Source organism: Lepisosteus platostomus, chromosome 12 (assembly GCF_059453375.1).
Source record: "Lepisosteus platostomus isolate fLepPlt1 chromosome 12, fLepPlt1.hap1, whole genome shotgun sequence".
In the NCBI taxonomy this organism is placed as follows: domain Eukaryota; kingdom Metazoa; phylum Chordata; class Actinopteri; order Semionotiformes; family Lepisosteidae; genus Lepisosteus; species Lepisosteus platostomus.
Genome location: NC_142622.1, coordinates 19,943,952 through 19,964,892, shown reverse-complemented (window position 1 = coordinate 19,964,892; position 20,941 = coordinate 19,943,952). Strand labels below are relative to the sequence as shown.

Below are 20,941 nucleotides of genomic sequence, written 5' to 3'. Positions count from 1 at the left end.
AATACTTTAAAAGTAAAATACTAGTCGGGTCTGCCCACAGACCCCCAAAATACTGAGGAGATTATAGCCAACCATAGCAATAAATACAGACTATACAAAATTCCTTAATAACCAAGGAGCCATTGAACAAGCAAATAATCAGCTTTAAACCACAGTGTTTACGTAGCACAAAGTGGCTAGTGTGGGATTCATCGTTTTACACCTCTGAAATTACTTTAAGAATGGATTAATCCTGTAGTAATCACCAAGGCAACAAGTAAACAATCTATTTTAAAGTGCATTTTCTAAATGCTAATCTTCTTTTGCAACCAAAAATACAGCCTTCTCAGCATCTACATGCCACTGGGGTTATGTGGTACATGTATGTACAACGACTGCCTGTATTTTCAGAAACAAAAGTAGTTTTATTTAGTATATTTTTAATAGTGTCTGTTGTGTTACTAGATCATATTATATTTGTTCTACAAAGATTTGGGCAGCAAATTTGAGTATGAAACCAAAGTATAATAATAATCATCATCATCATTTTCATTTGAGAATATATCCCAGACAGGGCACAACAAATATATTTTCTTTTTTGTTTTAATTTTTTTAATGTTCAGAGATTGCAGGCGATTATAATTGAAATTAACCGTATTGGGGTTCTATCAGATTCTAAAGTTTATAATGAGGATTGCAATTCTCCTTTTTTCTCATTGCAGAGCTGTAGATATTTATATTTATTGATATTAAATAATGATATTTTTTCTCTTTGGAATCTGTTTAGCCTGTAGGGAAACTGATTTCCCCACTCAGGATTAGAATTATTGCTGGTATAGTGCTGGTGCGCAAGACCTCTGCTTGATGTTAACAGCTGATCTGTAGCTGGGGGGTGGGCATCTCCACCGCAGAAAAGAGAGACACCTTCTCTTTTTACAACACAAAGATAGAAAAGACAGAGCTGCATCAGACTGTTGAGCTTCTGTGAGGTTAACTATGGTGAGTCTCTTCATTGTTTCTGTTTTCTACATGACAGGGGCCTGAGATGCTATCAAAAGCAATGCAAATGTTTTAAAGTCAGCTGATTACTTGTTGGTGTTTGCACATTTTAAGAGTGTTTGCTTTCTGTTCTTGCCATTGCAGTCGATAGGGGTACTCTGCCCCCTGCATCAGCCATCTGAGCCAGGGTATATGTATTGCAAGTAAGGTCAGGAGGCGATTTTTACTTTAAAACAGTGTAACAACGAAACAACATTATAGTACATGCAAAGGCTTTCACAGCACACCATCGCACAAATCTCTTCCATCATTATCATAAACTCGCTTACCAAAAAATGTTCAGTTCTTGAATAGAAAAACCTGTTTCAAATGTTTTAATGTTTCAGATTTGTGTTACCCTACATTAGTATTAGTCTCTGTTCATGCCTGTTCACAATGAGAGGATTTTAACAGTGACCCAAGTCAGAATCGACACAAATGTTGTTTAGTACTGAGGACTAGTCCACAACGCGCAGAAAATAGAATGAATAAAAGTAGCAACTGCTCGATCTCAGGCTGGACAAGTTTAAGAACTCTAAAGAAATCTAAAGATGGAGTCCCACTGGTGTTATGTAGCCTACCCCTCTGTCCCTGATGGGGTGATTCTTCTGATCTTAAACACTTTTTTCAAAATGTGGGCGCTGGCGGACTGCCCAGTCAAACTGCACGTGCAAGGTTCAGAAATGGTAAAGTTAATGTTTTAAGGAACTGCTGTTGACAGATAGAAAAATAATTGATATTAAAGAACTTTGCAGATCACAATGTCAGTCATAGGTCATTAACAACTGTATAAGACTTGCAGTTGCACAGAAGTATAAAAACGTGGTTTAAAGGACATGTTAACCATTAACAAGAAAATACTCTTTGACCTTACATAGATAGCTGACTAAGCCCAAAAAATCTAGGCTAAAGGATTTCAGACAAGACAGCAGCGCTGCAAGGTGTTTGTTTGACAAGACGCTCGGAGCAGCACGGTAAGAGTTAAATCCAGGAGTTGTGGTGAAAAAATTAGCAGATCCAACAGAATTATATTGAAATAACTGAGCTAAAATTATGCTCAAAGAGCTTTTTATGATCCAATTATACAGTACAATAAGAAATGAGAAAGACATTGCCTTACCTGATCATGCATCCATTTTCTATTTGCTTTTTTCAAATCACAGTAAGGGTTGTGGGGGAGAAAGAGGTCATCCTGGATTCACTCTGGATGGGACACTAGTCCATCACAGGGCACACACAGACACAAACACTCTCACATGGGTCCAATTTTCCCAGAAGCCTATCACAATGTTTGACATCTGAGATCATTCATGCAAGTGGTTTATGTAAGAACGAAAAACTGAAAGATATAATTAAATGTATACAGTACATACTCATTTCATACTACAAAAGTATTGTGCATACAGATCAAGGAGGATTCCCGTATTATGGAATTTCTATTTGAACCCAGAGGGACCCTGGCACGTGGATGTGTTGAGCTGCGGAGGCAATGGGCTTACGAGTGTTATAACCCCGGCCATTGGTTTAGCGATTTAAAATGCCAAATAACACCTTCAGCATCTATTGAGGTAGCATCCAGAGATACTTCAGCTGCAATAAAAAGAACAAAACACGGGCTGTGTCCGATATTGTGAGCTGGTACTCCTCTCCTCCTCTCTGTATCCCATTACTTGGCTTGTGTACCATAGCAGCTGCCTGTATCGCACAGCAGGACTGTGTCTGAGGCCCGAGTCAGGCTGTCAGTTTGGTCTGAGGATCTTTATTATGTTTTTTGTTAATGTCTTTTTATGTTAACTGTTATCTAAATACAATGACACCTCAGTCATTCCTACGTTTGTACACTCTCAAGACTGGGACAGAGGAGGAAATGGTTATAAGCAGGGGTGATGTTAACAAGAGGGATGAATTAAAGAGTCCAACCGAGCAATCTAAATTAATATGGGAGCACTGCTTTGTTCAGCAAATGTACAAGTCAGAAATTTGCTGCTGTTTTTTGTGTTACTACTGCACTGTTTGGAACAGTGACATGAAACTCATCATGACCTAGACTAAAGGCTGACTGCTATGTTTTTCAATTATAATTGGTTGACTAGTAACTGAGTTAAGATAAGATCACTTTATTAGCCATATACAATGTCTTGCATTAGGAATTTTTCTTTTCACATACCCCAGCTTGCTCTCCATGAGACACACAGATGGGGAGAGAGAAGCTTGGGATCAGAGCACAGGGTCAACCATTTATACAGCACCCCTGGAGCAGTTGGGGTTAAGGGCCCAACAGAATAGGATTCCTCTGCCAGCCATGGGATTTGAACCGGCAACCTTCCAACCACAGCTGCAGATCCTTGGTCCAAGTGCCACCTGGTATCAGCTAATAGGGCAAACTCAGAAGAATGAATATCCCTTGTCTAGGAGAGATAGGCCATACAATTAGTGTTTAGATTTGTCTGTTAATGTCTGATACAGTATGTGCTCTGTAAAACAAGGTTACTGATCAAAGCTGAATTACTTTTCAAGCATATAGCTTGAAGCAGATTCTTTAGCTTTGAAAATCTTCTCAAAATTCAACATTATTTTAATTTCTGGAATGACAAACACCCAAGCATCATGTAAGCATCATGGAGAGAAATTGTGGCTTAACCCACTTGGCTGAGGGTTGGCCCCCTGGCCATAGGACAAGGAGGCCAGGACCCCCATGCAGGGTGACCAAGGGGTAGCTGCAGGGGTGGAGGTAGGATGCAAGAGACATGAAAGAGAGAGAGATAGGGATCTTGTAGGCATTTATACCGTTTGGGAGAGGAATGGATTGTCAGGAACGATTGCTAATTACTTATAGATGAGTCTGATTGAGCTTGGTTGTTGTCACCCCTCCCGGACCTTTGTTATAAACTCCATATTGTTTGAAATGTGTTGGTTGAAATTAGTTTCAATCATTTCCAACAATTTGTAAAGGAACGATGCATTTTATTTTCCAATGCATATTTGTGTGCGGATGACACATTTAAACATTTGAAATCTTTCAATTCAGTCTTTTTGTCCTGCTACAAAGTCATAGTATCCCTCAGGTAGCACATCTGGCCCAGAACCAAGATAAGATTAGTCAGTTTGAAATTGCCACTGTTGTGTTAAAGGAGCCAATTTAACTCGAGGTTGAAACCTAGAAAAAAACTGGTAGAGCAAGAAACTCAAGTTTAAATTTGTACCTTTGTTTGTTATTGGTTAAAGGAAAGCAGGTAAATGTTAGCACACCCTTCCCACAGCACAGCTACAGCTCATTACTATTCTCTTTTCATCTGGTAAGATCTGTGCTTTGTGCTTCTCCAGAAGGTGAGTACAGTTCCTGTTTGGACCTGTTTGCAGCAAGCATTTCATACTAAGTAAACCAATTGTCACAATTCTATCTGCATAAAAGAACAATGTAGTTAAAGCACTGAGATTTTATTTATTAGTTAATTTATTAGTGCTTGTGAAATTGTGAAGTGCTTTCTGATAAACGATTTGCACCCTTGTGACCACAATTGTGGCCTTATTTTTGAGTTTCGTGCTCACTCAGAGTGAAAAATGATGGTCATGGAATGTTTTCAGCACTGTTACTAACTAATTTTGCACAGATAAATCTCTTAGGAAATTCCTTCCTAACCACATTCAATATGTTTTATTTTTTCTTTCACAGACCAAATTCCTTTTCTACACGTTTATGATGCAAATGGCCTGTGAGGTCACTCCATCAGTTCTGGATCCTTTATTTCAGTATATTGATGGGAACCAAGACAAATATGTGCAGGTATGAATTCTACAGAGAAAGAAAGTGAATCTGAATTCCTCCCGAATTCTTGAAGTTTGCATATTATGGGTTTTTGTCTGTTTGCCTCAGAAATGGTGGAGTCATTGCTGATGTGCTAAAGTGAGTTTTGAGATTCCTGTGTTTCTTTTCAACAAGGTGAGACACAATGGAAATATTAGAACCCTCTCCTTTACACTGAATCACATCCATCTTATTTAAAGTGGGCCAGCCAGTCCTACTGTATAATCATTGTTCTCCTGGATCCATTGACATCACTCCCAGCACAATCCCTGGGAGCCCTACTCAAACTAAGGGTGTGCAACCTCCATTACCTGAGGTCTATGCTTCTCCTACAATATGTACAGCATGATAATCTTTCAATTAACAATGGCTTCACTCACAAAATCAGTAATGTGGCCCACATTATAACCTTTTGCTTTAGTTACTGTAAGGTGGAGGGTAAGCTGGGAGACCTTGTAGTCCTCAGGGTCCGGCTCTGCTCCTCCCTGTCATTCAGAATGATTGACTGCAGCCAATGAGTTAAGTGAGGCTACAGTATATGTCTGTTCATGGCGGTTGTGGTTTGGATAATATGTCTTTTGGGGGGGGCAGTGGCTCTGTTTCAAAAGGTTTTATTGTGAAACCATCTCACCTGCACTGTTTAAATAATTACATGCAAATTAGCTGTTTTTTTCCTGCTGTGTTTGCGTCACAGAGGCTGAAGAAGTGGGTGGCAATCGAGAGTGAATCCAGTAATTCTCAGTCCTGGAAGGAAGTGGAAAAGATGCTGAATGTGACTGCTGGCCAGATCCGAGACCTGGGAGGAAGTGTGGAGCTTGCCAGCGTGGGAAGTCAGGAGGTAGCGGTCTGATTTCTAGTTGCTTTCAGTTTTTGTTCTTCAAATCCAGTGAATTAAAAAGGAGAATGTGTTCAATTATATAGATTTGTGCAAATATCCAGACAGATGCTAGGGCTCTCAGAAAATCCACTTCCACAATCAAGTCACTTTATAAGGTAACAGAATGAATGTGTATCTCTCCTTGAAACACTGTATTGTACAATAAGTTAATGTTAAAGAGTTGGTTAGTGAAGCAAGACTATGCCATTTCCCAAGTCCCTGAAGATGTCAGTCTAACATTTAAACCTAACTTATTTAATCGTGTCTTCATATTTATCTGTCTGAGGTTCATGCAAAGGTTTTTGCAAATAAGGAAACCATCACAATTTTCAAATTGTAGCTGCATTGCATTGATTTTGACTTGCATTAGCCCACTCTGGATGAATTGGTGCAGTCTGCTGTTGGTATGTTATGGCAACAAGTGAAAGAGATCAATCTGCCAGGTTGATCTGGACTCCCAGGGGACAACAGATTCTAAAACTGGGAAGGGGTGGATGACACTCTCCTGTAAATAAATTAAAATCTAAAGTTCCGTCATGAAAGCACAGCCTGTCTTTCTCTATAGATGCCCAGTGGAGAATCTATCCTGCTGCCCCCTGTGATCTTGGCTGAGTTCAAGAAGGACCCGACCAAACCCACCCTCTGTGTTTATGGACATGTGGACGTGCAGCCTGCCAAGAAGGAGGACGGCTGGGTTACTGACCCCTACAATCTGACAGAAGTCAACGGTCAGCCTGGGTTCAACTTGCTTCCTTACAGCTCTTGTTTCAAAACACATCTTCAGTCAGAACAGTGTGAATAGGAAGTGGTTGGAATCTTGGTGTTTTCCAATTAAAATAGCAGCTCCTTGTGACACTAAATAAAAATGGTAGAGTACACACCACGGAGCTCAAACCTGTCAGTAGCCTTTCTATAACCTGCTGCCTAGCTGTTATGTAACATATTTTTCAAGGAAGCAACATGATAAAGGTGTATTGATAATAAACTGAGGGACAATACATGACTACAAAGACCTCAGCTTAAGAAGCTGCTCTTGAATCTCTGGATAGTAGATTTGGATCTGTAAAACTGACCTGACCTACGACAGAAGACTGTGATTAAAACAGGCTAATTAGCTGCCTCCAGGTTCTCACCTGATTGCAACAGATTGAAAGTGTTCTTGTCCAGTACAATCCCTACTCACTTTCTTGAGCTCCACATCAACGAACTGTTGCTGTTGGAGTTTTGTATGTATATATAATGAAGAGACGTTGCATTTTGCTTGGTTTGTACCTTTTAATGTGAATTTCAGGCTTTTTCTCCTAGTGGAAGGTGTTACTTACAGTACTGTGTTAGAGGAGGTGGAAGATGAAGTAAATGCTGCAGTTTTCCATGTCACTGGTTTTGGTTTCGGTGCTTTATCTGCATGGCCTGTGAAAGCGTGGCTAGGGATGACACATTGATTTGCTCCCCATAGGGAACCTGTATGGACGAGGAGCAACAGACAACAAGGGGCCAGTCCTCGCTTGGCTTCATGCAGTGGAGACCTACCAGGCACTGAAACAGGTACAGTAGCTCACGTGTGCTTATGGATGAGGAGATCCATTTCTGCGGGTGTAGCCAGCCTCAGGTGTCATGTTTCCTCACCCCACAGGAAATCCCAGTGAACATCAAGTTCATAATCGAGGGGATGGAAGAAGTGGGATCAGATGGCTTGGAGACATTGATTAGGCAGCGGAATGAGAGCTTTTTCTCTGACGTGGATTACATTGTCATCTCGGACAATGTCTGGGTGAGCCGGAAGCCTGCCCTCACATATGGCACCAGAGGGAACTGCTACTTTTGTGTTGAGGTAAACACTGTTTTTCTTGCTTTTATGATATTTGCTCACCATGCCAACTCCATGCCTGGTCATGGATTTTGAATTTTGTCTGCCACTTTGCCTCGCTTTTCCTAGCCGCACACAGTGGTAATTACAGTATGTGATGTAGTGTGTCAAGGGATAACATACTGTAGTGCCCACGTGGGGCGCTTAACAGCTGCTCCATCCCCTTTGGCCATGCTCACACAAGGCAGGCTGGGTACAGTCCCTGAGGGGCGGGACTTGGGGGAACCAGACTTATAACCAGTATATAAGGGGGCGGGGGCTGTCAGGCGGTCTCTTCCCTCCCGTGTCTGTGTTAGTGTAGGTGCAGCGCTGTAACCCCCTGTCCAGGTGTGTGTACCTTTCCCCGGTTCTGGTTAATAAATGTGTTGTCCAACCCCCTTTCCTGATTCCTACACCTGCTCCATTCTGTACTAAACCCTGTGGTCATAACAATACTATCCAGGGGTTCACTTCTCCCCTTCCAGCTGCTAATGACAGTGAACTAATTTGATCCTTTCCTACAATACCATTTTGTGTAGAGTAGAGTGTAGAGTTGTGCTGAAAATGGTTAACAGATTATTTAAACTGGTCATAGTTACAGACAACAGCAGACAGCACCCAAAACCCAGGCGAACTCAAAGGCTGCTGTGTTTCTGCCCCCTCCACCTCAGAGGCAGAAGGAAATGCAGTATGAATGGATGAGAGCTCACAATCCATCTTGCTGGGGACCCTGGGAACTTATCTTAAATCATAAGACATATTCTTTTTGTGAATTAAAGATCTCAAGCTCATTCATGGAGACACAGAGTGTCTTCTTCTTTTTGTCGTTTCAAATCTGAAAATAGGAGCTCCCCGAGACACACCTGCTCCTGTAATTTGGAAAAGAGAGCAGGCACAGTAAATAAATGTTTTTTCCACCATTCTTAACCTCAGCTGAGTTCTATGCTTTTCACTGTTTCGTTGTTTTAGCTGTGGTGTCTTTCCCTGATGACTTCATTATTACTTTTTGTTGGCCTCATTATTTTAGTCTTTCTTTTCCAGCTGTAAGCAAAGTTAAACATTGATGACAGGTTTCAAGCTCCTGTGCATGTGCTGAAACATTGAATAACTACCCATGTTTCATTGTTGGATTCATTGATCGCTGCCAATGAACGTCAATGCCAAACCTTTGATGCAAGGTTTCATGGAAAACAGCCAGCGCAGAGTGTTCCTATGATAGACTATGAAGTTACTGACCAATACTGTAGGTTGTTACCCTTATTTTAACAGATTCCACAGGAATGACCTGGGATCTGGGAGTTGTGTCTGCAATTCCCTAGATAGATACTTTATTGATCCCGTGAGGGAAATTGCAGTGCAACAGCACCTTAACACACAACACAGCCACAGTGTAACAAATTATATAATAATAGTACAATACATACAATACAATACAAGAGTTACTCACAGTTCGGACACACAAGAACAAACTAGAACAGAACAGTACACAGAAAAATCGTATCACACATATGAATATAAATATAGATGTAACTATAGATATAAATATAAATGTATTGCACAGGTCCCTGGCATATATTGCACAAAAAATGGTTGTAAATGGGAAAAAGAAAAAGAAAAAGAAAGAGAACAGATGTAGCAGTAGATGTGTAGATGCGTTTAGTCCAGAAACAGGTCACTGTCGATGTTGCCTCTGCCAAGACGCAAGGTGGATGCGTTGTACAGTCTTATGGCAGAAGGCAAGAATGACCTCCTGTAGCGCTCCCTGTCGCACCGTGGATGAATCAGTCTATTGCTGAACGTACTCTTCATTCCTGCAAGCCTGTCATAGAGGGGATGGGAGAAGTTGTCCATGATGGCCTCTAGTTTGGACATCATTCTCCTCTCAGCCACTACCTCCAAGGGGTCCAGGTCAGACCCAATGACAGAGCTTGCTCTCCTGATGAGCTTGTTCAACCTTTTAGAATCCACTGCTCTAATCCCAGAGCCCCAGCACACCACTGCGTAGAAAATGGCACTCGCTACCAACGACTGATAGAACATGTGTAGCATCTTACTACACACATTGAAGGACCTGAGCCTCCTTGTTACGTCCCAGTGTGTGTTCTGTGTGTGTTTTTTCTGTTATGTCCACACTGTTGACCCTTGATTGTTCTCCCTTCCCAATTGGCCAACCATCACACCACTGTTTCAATATGATGTCATCATCAAACAGCCCTCAGCCAATCAGAACACATCTTATTCACTATATAACATGGAGGCTTTCAGAAAGAAGAGGCCTTTTGTTTGACTTCGGTCCCGTTTGGTTTTGGTTATCGCTTCGCTCCTGGTTATTGCTTCGGCTTCGTTTGTTGGTTTGTTTTGCTTTGTGTGTGTGTATTTTCGTATAGCTTCGGCTTTGTTGTTTTGTTGGATTTACGTTAGTTTCTTTGTACTTTCGTTTGTTTGTGTGTTCATCCTTGTTTTGTCATTACCTTGCCCCAGTGTTACATGTTCAACTTTTGTGTTCTTTTTGTACCCTGCTCCTATTTATTACTCTTGTTTTCCCTTATTTGTCTTCCTGGTTCACTTGTGTTTTTGTGTGAACTTTTGTATATAAGGTTAGTTTAGGTTGTTGGGTACACTTACACACTTAGTTGATTTTGTATTAGTACACTAGTTTAGTACGGGTGAGTGCCGTTTGTCTTGTATGGTTTTGGGTAGTCAGTGCAGGTTAGCTAGGGTGTTGAAGACGCCGAAGACCGTGTGTTTCGGGTTTTCTTTTGTAGTCAGATTAGCTTTCCCTCACTGTCCTAGCCAGCTCCATTTTGTTTGTTATTTTCTTTCCTTTGGCATCACTCTAGTTCCTTACCCTTGTTATCATACTTCCTAGTCCCTCACCAAAACCCCCCCTGCTTCCAAAAGAATTATCCTAAATGTTACACCCCTTATCCCCTAGACACTTGGGGTTCGTAACAAGAAGTAAAGTCGGCTCTGTCCCTTCTTATAGATGGCCTCGATGTTCTTAGACCATTCCAGTCTATCGTCGAAGTGCACTCCCAGGTACTTGTACGAGTCCACCATCTCCACGCCACTCCCATGGATGTAGACAGGAGTAGGTTTGACCTTTTTCCTCCTGAAATCTACCACCACTTCCTTTGTCTTTGTTACATTCAGTTCCAAGTGGTTCACCCCACACCACTCCACAAAGCTGCTGACCAGTCCTCTGTACTCCTCCTCCTGCTCACCCTTGATACATCCCACAATTGCAGAGTCATCTGAGAACTTCTGCAGGTGGCATGACTTTGAGTTGTACTTAAAGTAGTATAGAGGGTATAGAGGGTGAAGAGGAATGGAGAAAGAACTGTCCCTTGAGGTGCCCCTGTGTTACTCACTACCTGTTCAGACACACAGTTCTGAAGTCTCACAGACTGTGGTCTGCCTGTCAGGTAGTCAGTGATCCACGAGGTCGTGGAGGCATCGACTCGCATCTCCTCCAGCTTCCTCCTTAGAAGTAAGGGCTGGATGGTATTGAAGGCACTGGAGAAGTCGAAAAACATGATCCTTACAGTGTTGCCAGCCCTGTCCAGGTGTGAGTAGGCCCTTTGCAGCATGTAGATGATCGCATCCTCCACACCAACACTGGGCTGGTAGGCAAACTGTAGGGTGTCCAGTGATGAGCTGACCAGGGGTCTCAGGTGGGATAAGACCAGCCTCTCCAGTGTCTTCATGACGTGAGAAGTCAGTGCAACTGGTCTGTAGTCGTTGAGGACAGAGGGGCGCCCTTTCTTTGGTACCGGGACCAGGCATGATGTCTTCCAGAGCACCGGGACTCTCTCCAAGCGCAGGCTCAGGTTGAACAGTCGCTGGAGCACTCCGCTCAGCTGATCAGCACAGGCCCTCAGAACTCTGGGACAGATGTTATCTGGTCCTGTGGCCTTACCCTGGTGCAGCCTCTTCAGCTCCTTCTTCACCTGATCAGCTGTGATGGTCAGCCTGGCCTGGGGGATGGTGCTCATATTGCTTTCAGTGCTGGAGGTGTTAATGGCGGAGGTGTTGGAGAGTGGTAGCTGTGGGGGATGGGTGGGTGAGTAGCCATTGGGGTTTGTAGCTGTAGGCGGCCATGTTTGTGGGGGGATGGAGGAGGTGTTGGGCAGTTGCAGCTGTGAAGGGTTAGGGAGTGTGTGGCTGTGGGAGGATGGGTGTTGCACCACAGAGGACCCAGAATCAAACCTGTTAAAGAACTGGTTCAACTCGTTGGCCATCTCCAGGTTCCCTTCTGTTGCACCCCCAGCCTGTTTGAAGCCAGTGATCTCTCTCATGCTGCTCCATACATCTTTTTCATTGTAAACATTGTCGTTTTTTTAAGCAATGGTACTTGATGTTATTTTGTATTTTTGCAGAAAACATACAAGAAGCATAACAGTAAGGAATAACCATATCTCCGTTGCTTACCGGGTAAAAAACATGACAGTTTAATTCATGTACATTCGAAAACAGGGAAGAACAGTGCTGTATTAAAAGGCTACATGTTATATCTTATATATAGATAACACAGGTCACTCACCTGGGGTACTTGCTGCTGCCTAATTTGATGAAAGATAACAAATGATCAAATACAGTAACTATTGGTCTTCGCCCAACCCCACAGTTTTGTACTGTGCTCACTACTGCCTCTCTGTGATCGCACTGCTCTGCTCTGTTTCAGGTTGAGGGGCCCAAGCTGGATCTGCACTCTGGGGTGTTTGGAGGATCCGTCCATGAACCCATGACAGATTTGATAGCTCTGCTTGGTAAGATATAACATGTATATGGTTATTCCTTACTGTTATGCTTCTTGTATGTTTTCTGCAAAAATACAAAATAACATCAAGTACTATTGCTTAAAAAAATGACAATGTTTACAATGAAAAAGATCAAACCAAAACATAAATTATGAATGCCACAGTAACAGTTCTAATGCAATGAAGTGTATTTCTCCAGATTGTGTTCCAGTGAAACCAAATAACCAAGCGTGAAACAACTTGTTCTTTTTCATGAGTCCTGCAGGCTAGCGCCTCACACTGTGCAATCCAGTGTGTAAAGGGCCAGCTTTCTCACACAGGTGTGATGCTTATTTTCATTCATGTAGAGAATACCTGAGCAGGCAGGCCTGTTTTATACTCCTTTCATATTAAAAAAGGATAGGCAGTACATCCAGAGGGATGGATGGCTTATATCAATCAAATTTGGCCATTTTCACACTGGGGGTTGCCTTTCACAAGTTGGCTCATCTGCCTTTGTGACCCTACTGAAAGCTTGCCAATTCTAGGATTTGAACATTTTCCCATCTCTGGAAGATCTTCTCTGGTGAGCTACAGTACTTATTCTGAGTCAACAGCAAATGTTTTAATATCTTGTCTCACGCCTCTGGGGATTATGACGCACTGGGGTCAGTGATACTACAGGGTTCGTTCAACTACAGCTGGGCCCATTTTGATGATGAAAAAGTCTGTTTCTTTAATTTAGTGATAACCAGAAGGAGTCTCTTCAATGTTTCTGTCTGAGACAGGTAAAAAGGTCCTGGAAGAAATTGATATACAGAGAAGTTTTATCACAACATGCTCAAAACACTGAGGGTCTTATGGACTTTGTGTTTAACTCTTAACCCCCAGCTAGACAAACTTCAAGGATATTTCATGACCTGTGCTTGCTGAGGCTCTCAGTTTAGTCTCCATCTTGATATTTCTAAGAAAGTGCAGCTATAAACATGTGGCATTCTTCATAAATTTACCTTTTTAAATGCTCACAAGGAAAGTGTTTGCCCTTTACTCCATGTAACAGCATTTGACCTGTTGAAGTCTTAAAATATTACTTTGGGTTAAAGCTTTCTAGTGGATAAAATGTGAAACTGCATCTGATTTTCAATACAAATGTGTTCGACCTTCTTCCCTTGCAGTGTTTTGTGTTTGTTTGCATTTTGCCTGTTACCATTCCAGGCAGCCTCATCGAGCCCAGTGGTAGAATCCTGATACCTGGCATCAATGAGGCTGTGGCTTCTTTAACAGAGGAGGAGACGAAGCTGTACAAGGGTATTGAGTTTGACCTGGAGGAGCAAAAGAAGGATATGGGCATTCCAAGATTCCTGCATGACAGCAAGGTAATAATAATAATAATAATAATAATAATAATAATAATAATAATTTTTAGTATGATGGTTGTCCGTCATGTCTGACGATGACGGTTGTACTTTGTCCAGCTCATGTTTGGAAGATGAGCTAAAAGAAGAAACCTGGGCGGGAGAGGTTTTTTTTTTTAGTGGGAAAGCCGTTGTACTGGGGCTGTCCCACTCTCTCGACCTCAGAAGCTTGGGTCCAGTAGTACAAGTAGTCGTCACTTCCTTGGTTGCAGTGAATGGCCATGATACCATTCTGTGTCTCGTCATGCCCTTTGCTTTGCAACAGTATAGTGTCCCATCACGCTATACTGGGGCATTAGGACCCATATAGAGACCACAGGGTGAACACCCCCTGCCGGCCCCACTAACACCTCTTCCAGCAGTAACCTTAGTTTTTCCCAGTAGGGCTCCCATTCAGGTACTGAGCAGGCTCACACCTGCTTAGATGTAGTGGTTTGCCAGTTGTGAGCTGCAGGGTGATATATTTTTTGGCCAGGATTTCCCTGCAGAGCTCCAGAGAGCTGGAGCACAGTAAGGTTGCATTTACACACTCCTGTGATCCAAACTTGGCACCTCACGGGGGGGTTGGGGGGGTTTCAAGGGCCTAGTCCCTTAGGACAGGACATTCACCTACTGCAAAAATGTAAGTTTTGCCAAGCAATCTGGAGACTAAAAAAAGTAAACATCATTAACTCCTTTTTCCTCCCTGGAACATGGTTTTAAACTTCAGAATACAGAGAGTGAAAGTGAAATTCACATTGGTTTTTTGTTGGAACTTTGAACAGCTGCAGAATCATATTCATTTTACAGGGCTGAAAATGCTCGTGGTTTGTCGTTTTTGGCTGAGCTGCAGCACACCACATGTTTATGTACAGCAGGAAAACATGGTTACCATTCTTTACACTTTGCCACCTGTTACAAACACTGCAAAATGCCTGTCTCTGCAGGAAGGAATGGAAAAGCCTTTTCCCCAAATCAACATTACTAAACGTGTTATCCATCCCTCGGAAAGGGATGAAGTAATGCAGTTTAAGGACACTGATACGCTGTGTGCGTAACGATGCTGTTGCCAAAAAATGAGAAGATGATGGATCCTATGCGAAGAAACCGATGATCTCACGCGTAGAGCGAGAGAGAGAGAGCAAAAAGTGTACGAAGAAGAAGCCAGGAGTACTTAGCCAAATCGAGGGATAATGAATCGTAGTGAAGGTTCAGACACTAGCCGAAAAGCTGGAGGATCAGTAATATACATTACAATAGTTTCTCGTAAAAAAAAAAAAAGGCGAGAGTCAGGAACTCCTCTCGGTGTAACCAATACTAAGCGTTGTGCTGATTGTAGTGAGCCCTTAAGTGTACTTAGAGACGGGAGGTGTGATGCATAGTGAGAGGAGTGATTGGAAGATTAGTGAATGCGTTGACGTTTGCGGAAATTGGAAAAAGCAGGTGTCTGTTTGCGGTCGTGGTAATGTGTCGGGGTTTGCGGGAAGGACCTGGTGTTAGATTATGTGGTCGTGACAGTGTGCACATATACTGTGGCTTGGGCAGTAAATAAACATTTCAATCTAAAAGTGAAAAAAAAACAGCAGAGGAAAAGAATAGTACAAAACCTGCTAATAATAATATTTTTGAGTAGTTGACTGTTAACTCTCCGTATGTAACTGCAAGACAAACGCAAGGGTTAAAATTACGGTTTAAATTTTAAATCAAATTAAATCAATAATGGGCCCCATTCACATATTCATGATTATTTACTACTTTACACAATTAATATGATTCACCTGCTTGGTCTCATTCAATTACGTTTTTTTAAACAGTAGCTCCAGTTCCATTTGTTCACCTATAACTGATTACTTTGCAACTACTGTTCTCTGAGTGATGCAGTCCTGCAGGGTTTAAAATTCCCTTCAAATGACCACAGTCATGTCCACTGTCTAAAATAAGTAATTGGCTGTTAGATTTTACACTGTAATAACGAGAAGCACACCCTGGGCACTCCTGATGCTTTAGCTAGGCTTCGCTGATCTGTTTCCAGGAGAAGGTATCACTCTCCTCTTCAGCACTTGGACCCGCAGGGATACCAGAAATCGCAGCTCAGTTCAGTGTAGTTTTGAAATAGTTTTGGTTATTGCAAAAGGTCCTCTTAAGAGCCACGCAGAGACACCATTGGAAACCTCTAAATTTCGAGGTGCTTTTTTATACCCTAGACACTGCCATGATCATCATACTGTTGTTACTGTCTATGCTGTGTTAGGAAAAAGCCATTCAGAATGGATATCCTTGCATACCTCATAAAAGTTCAGCTATCAGATGTTGCTTAGGGGCCCTGGTTGGCCTAGAAAATGTCCTGTCACTGCCAGGGTAACAAAACAAGTCTGCTGTTTGCCGTTTTAAACTTGAAGGAACTATGTCAAACTGAATTCTACACACCACTGAATGGAAGGAGATGATGGAGAGTGTGTGAGACAGTACTTCCCACAGCAATCATCGCAGAGAGCTTGCAAGAGATTAATAGCACTTCTTAGCATGCTAAGCGTCATACAGAAAAAGGAAAATGCTATGCTAGAATTCACCTTTATTCACATTTCAGGAAGAAATACTTATGTCTCGCTGGCGCTATCCATCCCTGTCAATCCATGGAATTGAGGGAGATTTTTCTGACCCTGGATTAAAGACTGTTATTCCCAGGAAGGTCATTGGAAAATTCTCCATCCGTCAAGTTCCCAATATGGACCCACCAGTGGTGGAGAGGCAGGTATGGATCTCTTGACCCTTGATTTGTTTTGTCCTAATTGAAATATATGGAAAAAAAATTAACTGGGATGTAAATGGTCACACACAATGGTGTTGGTGGCTCTGGTTTAATTTTTTAAGTATATTCTTAGATTTTTCACTGTCAAAATTTTAAGAAGCAGTGGAAAAACAGTTGATACTCCATAAGGTTCCGCTTTGTTTTCACAATAGTGATTTTTTGAGAAACTGTGAGAAAAACATTAGATTTTCTTCACATTAGGTACTGTAGAAGTATGTTGGTTGTTACAGTATCTGCCGTCAATACTTAATGGTTCTTGTAACCCAAACCCTCCACTGGCCTGAAATGCACTCTCACTTAAATACCATTTTTACAGCATTTTTCACCTCAATGAAAATTTGCCTAAAGAACATATAGTATTGAAAGACATCCGATTCTCAATTTTTCAATGGTTTTGATTGTTTTAGACTCATAAGTCTTGTTTTGAGGAACATTTTCACATATGATTACTGGAGGGCTTCAGAGACACATTGCAGATTTTCTCTGTTGAATCACCACCTAAGGTAAGGGATAGCATTCCCACACGACTTAGACATTTTTGAAGCTCAGTGCTGGATTTGGGGTCCTTGGCGAACTTTATGACGAGTGGTAATTTGCTCCTATCTGAATTTTTTTTTCCAGAAGACTATTGGCTGCTTATATTGTATATTGCACCATTCAGTAGCTCTAATCCAAAACTGAGTTAGATAAAACATTGTAAGAATACCTGTTCTACTGGGTTAACTCTCTTAATTTTGTCATATAATGTGCAAATCGATGTATGCATGTATATGTTTGGTTGATCAATGAGTTTAAACAGACACATTGATCAATAAATTATTTTACTGTAAGATTTGCCATTTTTTGCGCCATTCCTTTTTCCTTCAGGCATGACAAACGTCCCAATGCCTGCTGATGAGAAGTAGCACATAACATAATGCTGTCGCCAACATGCTTGACAGTAGGGATGGTGTTGACTGAGGGATACACTGGTTGGGCACACCAGACATATAACACTCTGCATTTAGACCTAAATGTTCCAGTTTTGTCTGATCTGATCGCACAACCCTTTGACACATATTGCAATATCACATAAATCATTTGTTGCAAACTCCATGAAGGATCTGAGATACTTTTATCTAATAATGGCTCTGTCATACAGTCCAGGTGCCCTGTGGACATTTTACCTCCCATCTCAGTCATTGAACTCAGTACAGTGTACAATTTGAACTCTTTGAAATCCACCTCATAGCAGTATCCCTAACCAGTTTCCTGCTTACCTCAGTTTGGAGAGAACAGCCTGATCTAGGCAGTGTCTGGCTGGTATGATGTACATTATACTACATGATGATGGACTTTACTGTATTCAAAGGAATGGTCAGTGTCTTTGAATGTTTTCTACTCTTTCCCTGACCTGTGCCTTTCTACAACCTCATCCCTCAGTTGTTTTGAAAACACCTAGACAGGTCTGTTCATCCTGAAATCACATCAACCACTATTATTGCACACAGGGGCCATTCAACTAATTGTGTGACTTGTGAATGTAATTTTGTGCACCTGAAATAATTTAAGGGATGCCATAGAAAAAGGGGGTGAATACATTTCTTTGCAGTTTTTGCTGACATTTAACTTTTTTTCACTAAAGGTGTTCAGTTCTCATTCTGTTCATGATTGCTCTGTCCCAGGTGAAGGAATATCTCCAGGGTATATTTGACAAGCACAAGAGCCCCAACAAGCTGAAGATAACCATGATTGTCGGAGCCAGACCATGGGTGGCTGACCTAAAGGACCCTCAATATGTTGCAGGAAGAAGAGCGATTAAAACTGGTTGATCAGATCTAATATTTTGCTTTTGTTGTCTAGTAATTCTAAAATGTTGCTCATCGTGTTCCTTATAGGCATTCAATACACGGCATCTACTCAGGAAAGCATGTATTTCATATTTCCACTGGGGCTGGTGGTTTATTTAAAGCATGACCGCATAGTGTGCACTAGGAATATTTGACATAATAATCTAATTAAGTACTAATTTTCATCTAACAGACTTAATTCTGAATTTACAAATTAAGATCTTTTGATTTATAAGACAGTTTCTTAGTTCAGAGTGTCCCAGGGTACAGCCTTACGGTCATCCAATCTATTTCAAACTCCCTGTTACTGGCTTTCTGATGGCTCTATCACTTCACAACTTTGGATATTGTGATCACATTATGCTAGATTCCCGTAGGTATAATTCTCATGTTAGTGGGCATGGTGGAACTATATCACCACAATGGAAAACAGCATCTTGACGTTTAGTCTGAAACTGATGTCTTCTGCCCCCAGTGTTCGGAGTGGATCCTGACATGATAAGGGAGGGGTCCACCATACCAATTGCACAGACGTTCCAGGAGGTGACAGGGAAGAGTGTGATGATGCTGCCCATCGGGGGCAACGATGATGCAGAACACTCCCAGAATGAGAAGATCAGCAGGTGAACTTGCTGCATTCCCGTCACCACCAATACCTTCAAAGGATGGCACTTCTGTTCATATTAGTAGCTGATCCAAATCTACATCTGCGATTCCTCTTACAAGTCTCAGTGTGCTCGGTCATTACAGCAGCCTAGACTCTTGGTAAATCCCGAGGGAATGTGGTGTCTGAAAATGGCATTTCCATACCCTAAAACTAAATTATTTTGACTTATGAGGAATTTACATACAAATATGATTTTTTTTTCTCCAGATTTGTGTTCTGAAGCATAAAATTCAAGTGATTCTTAAAAGAAAAGTCACAAAAGATGCTAAAAAGTTTGGGAAACTTCAACATATTATAAAATCCCATGACCTGTATGTACCTTTACACTTCAGTATAAGCCAAATTGATTATGAATAATTAACGTCTGTATATACATTTTTATTAATTAGATGAAATAGTTAATTAATAATTACCTAATTGATACATAGAAAATATTGCATTATTAGTAATTTATCACAAGAACGTTCATTTTCTGTCTGATGTCTTTAGCATAAAACTGTGTCCAAGTTTCAAATCAGACTTGTCAGAACATAGGCATACTGATGATACTCTTTCTTAATGATTTCTTCTTTCTTGCTCCATTCCCGTAAAGAGCAAAGCATTAGGGCTCTATGCACCAGTTGTGCTCTTTTACCCTTCTCAGTTTCTGTTAGTTTAATGCATTTTTCCCCGCAGGTTCAACTACATACAAGGGACAAAGCTTTTTGCTGCCTATTTTTATGAGCTGTCTCAACTGAAACACTGAAGATTGTTCAACTTAACGAAATGGCCAGAGTATTCCTGTTTGATTTACACTTTCTGGACTCGCCACGCACATGCTCAGGAGTGAGAAGAACGCCTTCTTCCAGCTGAAAAGCTGTGATGTGCTCCAGGCTTCAGTCATTGAGCCTGTATACACATGCAACACGTTTATCTGGCATTATACAACTCTCTTTTCTATCTTTCTGACTTGTATGACCAAAGAAAATGGAATATGGCCACTGTTTTGGTCATTCAGTTTTTTTGTTGGTTTTCCATACTCATACACAGTGGTCACGGCCCTCATGGGCTTTGTAATTCTTCTTGCTGGTGTCTAAACAATTTGAGTGTACTGTAACCCTGCAGTTGCCCATAATGTATGTTTTTTCTGTACATACTGCAATGGATGTGTCCTACAATTTGATTGACCTATCACTTCATGTTATGAAGTCAATTGATTTGCTGTCAGTGAGTTCAAATAAACAGTGCTTTAATCCTATTTTAAGCTAATGTTTGTATTTGTTTTAGTGTCCACTGTTGTTTAATATTTATTTTATTAGCATTTACAGCAGCAGCTTTACCACCTTCTAGCCTGTAGAAGCTAATTCACAGCTGGACTTGTTGTGGATGATCCTGATATGTGATAGTGTGGCCAAGATCACTTGCATAATACCCATAATGCTGATGTATAGTTCCACCTTCTCTGGTGGTGGAGGGGATCCCCATTACCTGTGAAGTGCTTTGAGTGGAGTGTCCAGAAAAGCACTATTTAAGTGTAAGCAATTATTATTATTATTATTAATTCTCTAGTTTAGTAAACACTTGCAGCATCCCATTCACTTTACACCCACCATTCTTCCCTGAAAGACTGGTCACATTTACTCCCTCTATAAAGCCTTTTTATGACACCAGTGCTACTCTCCTGGTTTCAAAGCCCACCGGGCTGGAAGGTCTCTGAGGTTATACATACTAGAGGCTGCCCCTCTCCACTCCCTGTTCAGCTGCAAATTAAGGCTTGAGGCTGTCAGTTGCATTTGTCAGCTGTGTTTCAGACAGAAGTTTCAAACCTGTGCCCCAAGTATGGTGAGCAGGGACACTGTTCTAGTTGCTAATGATGCCTTAAAATAATAATAATAATAATAATAATAATAATAATAATAATAATAATAATAATAATAATAATAATGTCTGTTCTGTCTAATTACACTCAGGCTTTCCTA

The 20,941-nt window shown here is 41.3% G+C and overlaps 2 protein-coding genes across 4 annotated transcripts in view; one reads left to right on the top strand and one right to left on the bottom strand.

The window, feature by feature from the left end:
* The window catches only part of LOC148651237 (uncharacterized), a 126,314-nt gene that overhangs the window by 49,719 nt on the left and 55,654 nt on the right, over positions 1-20,941 (bottom strand). The gene's annotated exons all lie outside the window — the stretch shown is intronic.
* LOC148651238 (beta-Ala-His dipeptidase-like) lies at positions 823-20,220 on the top strand. Of its 3 annotated transcripts, none has more exons than XM_088601292.1 (12): positions 823-978; positions 4,691-4,801; positions 5,517-5,660; positions 6,265-6,427; positions 7,156-7,244; positions 7,333-7,530; positions 12,230-12,314; positions 13,500-13,660; positions 16,266-16,430; positions 18,152-18,293; positions 18,792-18,939; positions 19,659-20,220. In XM_088601292.1, exons 1-12 carry the CDS (start codon positions 976-978, stop codon positions 19,726-19,728), a joined length of 1,479 nt encoding a protein of 492 aa, XP_088457418.1. In that variant the 5' UTR covers positions 823-975; the 3' UTR covers positions 19,729-20,220. The 3 variants fall into 3 exon arrangements, with proteins under 3 accessions (XP_088457418.1, XP_088457420.1, XP_088457419.1); XM_088601294.1 differs by lacking the exon at positions 823-978 and adding an exon at positions 1,889-1,991; XM_088601293.1 differs by lacking the exon at positions 823-978 and adding an exon at positions 4,245-4,344.

Excerpts from the sequence above, each read along its gene's own strand:
- LOC148651238 (XM_088601292.1), top strand. Across the intron at positions 6,428-7,155 it reads CAATCTGACAGAAGTCAACG|GGAACCTGTATGGACGAGGA; the intron begins GTCAGCCTGGGT and ends TGCTCCCCATAG. Across the intron at positions 13,661-16,265 it reads GATTCCTGCATGACAGCAAG|GAAGAAATACTTATGTCTCG; the intron begins GTAATAATAATA and ends TTCACATTTCAG.